The 6,099-nt window shown below is 45.4% G+C and overlaps 1 protein-coding gene across 1 annotated transcript; it reads left to right on the forward strand.

The window, feature by feature from the left end:
* The first annotated feature begins 255 nt into the window (after nucleotides 1-255).
* On the forward strand, nucleotides 256-5,769 carry CRYBA4 (crystallin beta A4). The gene is made up of 5 exons (XM_027862351.1): nucleotides 256-267; nucleotides 1,704-1,822; nucleotides 2,771-2,912; nucleotides 4,796-4,938; nucleotides 5,585-5,769. Exons 1-5 carry the CDS (start codon nucleotides 256-258, stop codon nucleotides 5,730-5,732), a joined length of 564 nt encoding a protein of 187 aa, XP_027718152.1. The 3' UTR covers nucleotides 5,733-5,769.
* Nucleotides 5,770-6,099: the final 330 nt, after the last annotated feature.

A 6,099-nucleotide genomic window follows, 5' to 3' on the forward strand; every position in this document is an offset into this window, starting at 1 on the left:
CTATATTCTAGGACCATGATGCTGGGAGGGAAAGCTAACTAACGCAGGGATTGACCATGATTCAGATTAAGTCTTGGCAGGCTGGAAACATTGGGCTGAATATAGTAAGATGAAATTGAATGGGCACCAATGCAAAGTTTTACCTTTGGGTTCAAAAAATCAACTTTCTAAGTTCAAGATGGAGGAGACAGAGTCAGAGCGTAACTTTTATAAAAATGTTTAGTGGTCTTCCTGCTCAATTGAGTCAGTGGTATGATGGAGCTGGTGGTAAGGGCAGCTAAGTGGCCCAGTGGCTTGAGCATTGGGCCTGGAGTCAGGAAGACATCTTCCTGAGCTCAAATCCGGCCTCAGACACTAGCTATGTGACCCTGGGCAAGTCACTTGACCCTGTTTGCCTCAGTTTCCTCACCTGTAAAATGAGCTGGTGAAGGAAATAGCAAACCACCACAATATCTTTACCCAAAATGGGGTAACAAAGAGCCAGATACGACTGAAAAACAACAAATGATGATGTAGCAGCTACAGAAGCTAACAAGAAATATAACATTTAGGATTTGAAAGGTGATTATATTCTCTTTGTTCTCTATCCCGCTCAGTCAGTTAATGAACATTTATCAAGCACCTACTATGTGCCAGGCACCATGCTACATCCCAGTCAGACCACCTCTGGAGTATTATACTAGTTCTGGGCACCTCATTTTAGGAAGAACATTGATGGAGTGTTCAGAGTAGGGTGCTCTAGAGATTGTGGTAGAGTGAATAGTGTCCTGGACTTTACATCTGTGAGATCTGGGTTCAAGTCTCACCTCTGGCAATTGCTAGCTTCCGACCATGGACAATTCACTGTTTGTCCGTTTATTTGTCTGCTAAAATGAGAGTGTTGGGCTAGATAGCTTCTAAAGCCTCGTCTGCCTTGGAATCTATGATCTCATCATCCTGTAATTCCTTCAAACCAAAATGGTGAAGGAAGGGCCTTAAGTCTGTGAGGATTGGTTGAAAGAAATGAGGATGATTCTGTGTGTGTGTGTGTGTGTGTGTGTGTGTGTGTGTGTGTGTAGGGTAGGGTAGGGTAGGAGTGGATTGAATGTGTAGAATACGCTAGCTATCTTCAATTATTCAAAGGACCATGACATAGAACAGAGATTAGATTTATATTTGGTGGGGCAGTGGATAGAGCACTGGTGCAGGAGTTCAAATCCAGCTTTAGATACTTATTAGCCATGTGATCCTGGACAAGTCACTTAACTTCAATTGCCTCTAAAAAAAAAAAGATTTTTATTTGGCTTCCTGGGGCAGAACAGACAAAAATTACAGAGGGAGACCTATGTTTGGCTGTAGGGGAAAATTTGAGCTGGTCCAATATGGAATATGGTGAGCTCTTCACTGGCGGTCTTTACACAAAAACTAGATGCTACATGTTGGGTGTGTTGTAGTGGGGATTCTTGGGGGATAAGGGTTTGACTACATGACCTCTGAGGTCTCTTCCAAATTTTGTAAGATTTAAATGGTTGGGCTTTTGCCCACTGGTGCTTAGATTCCTTACTCAAACTTTTGCCCCTTCATCAATTCAAATTTGTCCTTCCCTCCCAGTTTTCTAGGAAATTGGGCCTGAGGTGAAGGGTAGTCCTTGCTGGAGATGTGGAGGGAGGGTGGTTTGGGCTCAAACTCTGGACTGCCCTCACTCTCCCACCTCTTTGACCTAGATCGTGGTCTGGGACCAGGAATGTTTCCAGGGCCGACGGCATGAATTCACAGCTGAGTGCCCCAGTGTTCTGGAGGTCGGCTTTGAGACTGTCCGATCCATCAAAGTACAGAGTGGAGCGTGAGTTTGCTGTGTGGCTGGGGAAGATCCTCCGGGCAGGCAGGGAAATCTCTCCTTCTGGGAACTCAGCTCACAGGGACCTGGGGTCTGGGAATCCCGCCTTTGGGGCTCCCTTTCTTGCCTCTGATGTTGGACCTGTTATAGAACTCTGAGCCAGTTTTCTCCACTTTATTCCCCTCAGTTTTTTCATCTTCAGCTTCTCGATTATTGGACCCATTTCAGAGCTCTCCCTCCACTTCCCATAGTTCTCCCAGCTGCTTTCTTCTGCCCACAGAGGAAAACTCGAACTGATGTTTTTAAATGACGTTGTTAAGAAAAAATAAGGCCACATGTAGAGAATAATGCTTGATCCAAAGACATGAAGGATCTGGACGGATTTCATAAGCTTGAGTGGATGAGAGAATTTTGGCTAAATGACCTTCCTGGGGCCGTTCAAATCAGGCCAGAAGGCAACCACCTACTCCACCCATGGTTAGATTGCATAGCTTTTTTTGTGGACCCAGGTCAAGAGCCACTTTAACGCACCCAGGTCTCTCACTGTTAGTCAAGCCCTGAGGATATGGTCATACTGGTCACGGGCCAATGAAAACACCGTGGGATAAACACCGCTTAGACCAGGATGAGTTCAAATCAAGCTCCCTTTGCCTGGAGAGTCAATTTAGATGACTCCTTCCCCCACCCCCTGAGATCACCAGATCTAAGTAAGGTGGGGAGTAAGATGTAGAAAGACTGTTAAAGTGAGGTGAGGCGGGGTGTGGCTCGGGTGTGGAAGGCTTTGAACGCCAACCAGCTTTCTGTACTAGGTCCAGAAAGGGTAGGGAGCCTGCTATGGAGTAGGGTGGTGCCTGGGGTCACACCTGCAGGAGTGGGAGGCACGGCCGGCGCTCCTTGGGAGAGGCTAGATCCTCCTCAGCCACCCCTCCTTCCCCCCCCCCCCCCCCCCTGCAGGTGGGTAGGCTTTGAGCACGCAGGCTTCCAAGGGCAGCAGTTTGTCCTGGAGCGAGGCGAGTACCCAAGCTGGGAAGCCTGGAGCGGTAACGTCGCCTACCACGTGGAGAGACTGACCTCCTTCCGTCCTGTGGCTTGTGCGGTGAGTAGTTCAGCCCGGCTCAGCTCAATTCGGTTCAACAAGCGTCTGTTGGCGCAGATGGCCACCCAGGCTGGACGAGTTGGCAACCGAGGCGCCTCCCCACCCCCAGCGCGCGCTTTTGACCCAGGACCCACAATGTGCCAGCCACTGCCCTAGGCACTGCGGGTGGAAAGACAAAGACAAAGACAAAAGAGTCCCTGCCCTCAGGCAGCTTACATTCTTCTGCTGGAAAATAACGTGTATGGGGACGGCGAGGTGGCGCAGTGGATGGAGCACCGGCCCTGGATTCCAGAGGACCTGAGTTCAAATGTGCCCTCAGACACATAACACTCACTAGCGGTGTGACCCTGGGCAAGTCACTTCACCCCAATTGCCTCACACACACACAAAATAATAATAACATGTACCGTACCCGGCCAAGTGAGTCCAACATAATAAACACAGTAAATGCGCCTAAATGTCGGTGGGGAAGAGGGAAAGAGTCAACGGCTGGAACTGGGGTTTTTACCCTTTGTGTCATGGACCCCTTGGCGATCTGAAGACTAGAGACCTCTTCAGAAGAGTGTTTTTAAATGCGTAGAATAGAATACATATTACAAAGAAAACCAATTCTAGAGAAATGCAGTTGTGTCTGTGTCTGTATATATGTGTGTATACACACACATATATACACACATATATCCCATATATGTATATAGATAAATGTGTGTATGGTTATATTATATATCTCTGTGTGTGTATACACACATGCACATACACAAAACTGCATTAAGACTTTGGGGACCCTATCATATATATTAGATGTAATTCAGAAATATATGATCTAATCTATATTAGATTAATCACAATGATATAATTATATTGTTATATCAAATTATATCAATGTATATATTATAGCAACATATAATTTATTAACTTAATTTGTTAGTTTTGGATTGTGTTATGTAATGTATAGAATATACTAATATTTATTTCTTTATTACATTATTGTCATGTTAATATATTGATATTGTACGTCATGATGCTATGTTAATATCAGTATATTATTATGTTAATAATGTTACCCAAAAAAGTCTTAATGCAGTTGGATGATAGGAGCTGAGCCTTGATAGCCTAATAATAATAGTTTGGGTAATAATACTACTATTAATAAATACCACTTTACATCTGTTTAGTTGATAGTTTACAAAGCTATTAAAATGTCTCAAAAGGTAGTGAGTTCCCCATTGGTGGCAGTCTCCAAGCAGATGACCACTTGCCAGGGATGTTGCAGAGACTTTATTCTAGTTTAGGCACAAGTTGGAATAGATGGTCCTGTTCCTTCCAAATCAGTGATTCTATGATTTGGAAGAAATTTAAATACAAGGAGTAAAGTGATATAGTTAATTGCTGGGGCAGGTAGGGAGTGGGATGGGGAGGTAAATATATAAGAAAGGGAAATTTCCTTAGGACAAAACCTTGGATGGTCCATACTAGAGATGGTGAAGGAGAAATATTGCCGTGGAAAGATCAGTAAGCAAGCATTTATTAAGCACCTACTGTGTGCCAGGCACTGTACTTGGTACTACATATACAAAGATGAAAGCAAAACAGTCTCTCCTGTCAAGGAGCTTATATTCTAAAGGTCTCTGAGAGGAATCAAATGGGACCTGCAGACTTAGCTTTGACAGAAGGAATGACATTCTCACAATTAGAGCTATCCATAAGTGAAACAGGCTGCCCTGGGAAGTAGTGACTTCCCCCTTCCTTACTCCCCAGGAGAGGCCACCTGCCCACTTACTGGAGATGTTAGGGTATGGATTCCCTTTTAAATATAAAGTGTCCTGGTTGAGGTCCCTTCCCAACTCTGAGAGCCTCTGGATTTCCCTCTTTGTTTCCTGTAGAATCACCGAGACTCCAGGATGACCATCTTTGAGCAGGAAAACTTTCTGGGCAGGAAGGGAGAGCTAAGTGATGACTACCCCTCCCTGCAAGCCATGGGCTGGGACAACAATGAAGTGGGCTCCTTCCGAGTGCATTGTGGGGCGTAAGTACATCTAAGAGCCTGTTTTCCTCCGGGGAGGGATGATGGGGGCAGAGAGGCCAATTAGACAGGAAACAAGCAGACAGAGGGAAGAGCCTGATAATATAGTAGCTTACATTTCTATATTAAGGCTTCCCAAGTGATTTATGTGCATTATCTCATTTAATTCTTACGTGTCATCTGCCTAAAAGGATCACAGCACTTAGAACGGGGAGGGTCTTTAGAGATAATTTAGTTCAAACTCCTCATTTTCTAGATGAGGAGAGTGAGGCCCAGATAAGTTAAGTGACTACCAGAGGTCACACGGAGAGTAAGGAATATAGGGTAGCCAGGATGAAAACTCCTGATTCCAGTTTTCTTTCTATTATAATGAGCTCCCCCATCGCCAAGGCCCTCACAGTCGGGAAGGGAGCCAATAGTTGAAACTTTCCCCAATATCCACCAGTTTCTTTGTTGTGTCCCTTCTGAAGACCCTTTTCTTTGAGAACTACATACTGAAAAGGGGCCAGTGTTCTCAACCCAGAACCTGCAGCCTCCCGGCATAGCCCCTGCCTTTCTCCGGTCCCATGCCCCCCGGGGAGAGCATCTAATCCTGCCTCCTGGGGTGAAAGGAAAGACACCTCCTTCTCAACTTATGTTTGCTTTCCAGCTGGGTTTGTTCCCAGTTCCCAGGCTACCGAGGCTACCAATATGTTCTGGAATGCGATCACCACTCAGGAGACTACAAACACTTTCGGGAGTGGGGGTCCCATGCTCAAACCTTCCAGATTCAGTCCATCCGCAGAATCCAGCAGTGATAACCCTAACTCCCATGCTGGACATCTGGTCCAGGCCACAAGGAATAAATGTTTGTTCAACCTCATCCCTTTGCTTGTTCATTCGACTCTTTCCAAATTGTGCCCACACCCTCCCTGCCACTGAAATTCCGGTCAATTCTCTAAGCCCTCACAAAGTGCCTACTGTGTGCCACCTTAAACTCAACACTCCAGAACATAACTTGAGTGCCTACTGTGTGTTATCTTAAGTTCAATACATCCAAAACAAAACTTGAGTGCCTACTGTGTGCCATCGTAAATTGAACACATCCAAAACAGAATTTGAGTGCCTACTGTGTACCATCTTAAACTCCACAATCCAAAACAGAACTCGAGTGCCTACTGTGTG

The sequence above is a fragment of the Vombatus ursinus genome, unplaced genomic scaffold (assembly GCF_900497805.2).
Source record: "Vombatus ursinus unplaced genomic scaffold, bare-nosed wombat genome assembly UNPS02001287.1, whole genome shotgun sequence".
In the NCBI taxonomy this organism is placed as follows: domain Eukaryota; kingdom Metazoa; phylum Chordata; class Mammalia; order Diprotodontia; family Vombatidae; genus Vombatus; species Vombatus ursinus.

Bases quoted from the DNA above. Each gene is read 5' to 3' on its own strand.
- CRYBA4 (XM_027862351.1), top strand. The intron at 2,913-4,795 runs GTGAGTAGTTCA...TGTTTCCTGTAG, and splicing joins TCCGTCCTGTGGCTTGTGCG to AATCACCGAGACTCCAGGAT. The intron at 4,939-5,584 runs GTAAGTACATCT...TTTGCTTTCCAG, and splicing joins TTCCGAGTGCATTGTGGGGC to CTGGGTTTGTTCCCAGTTCC.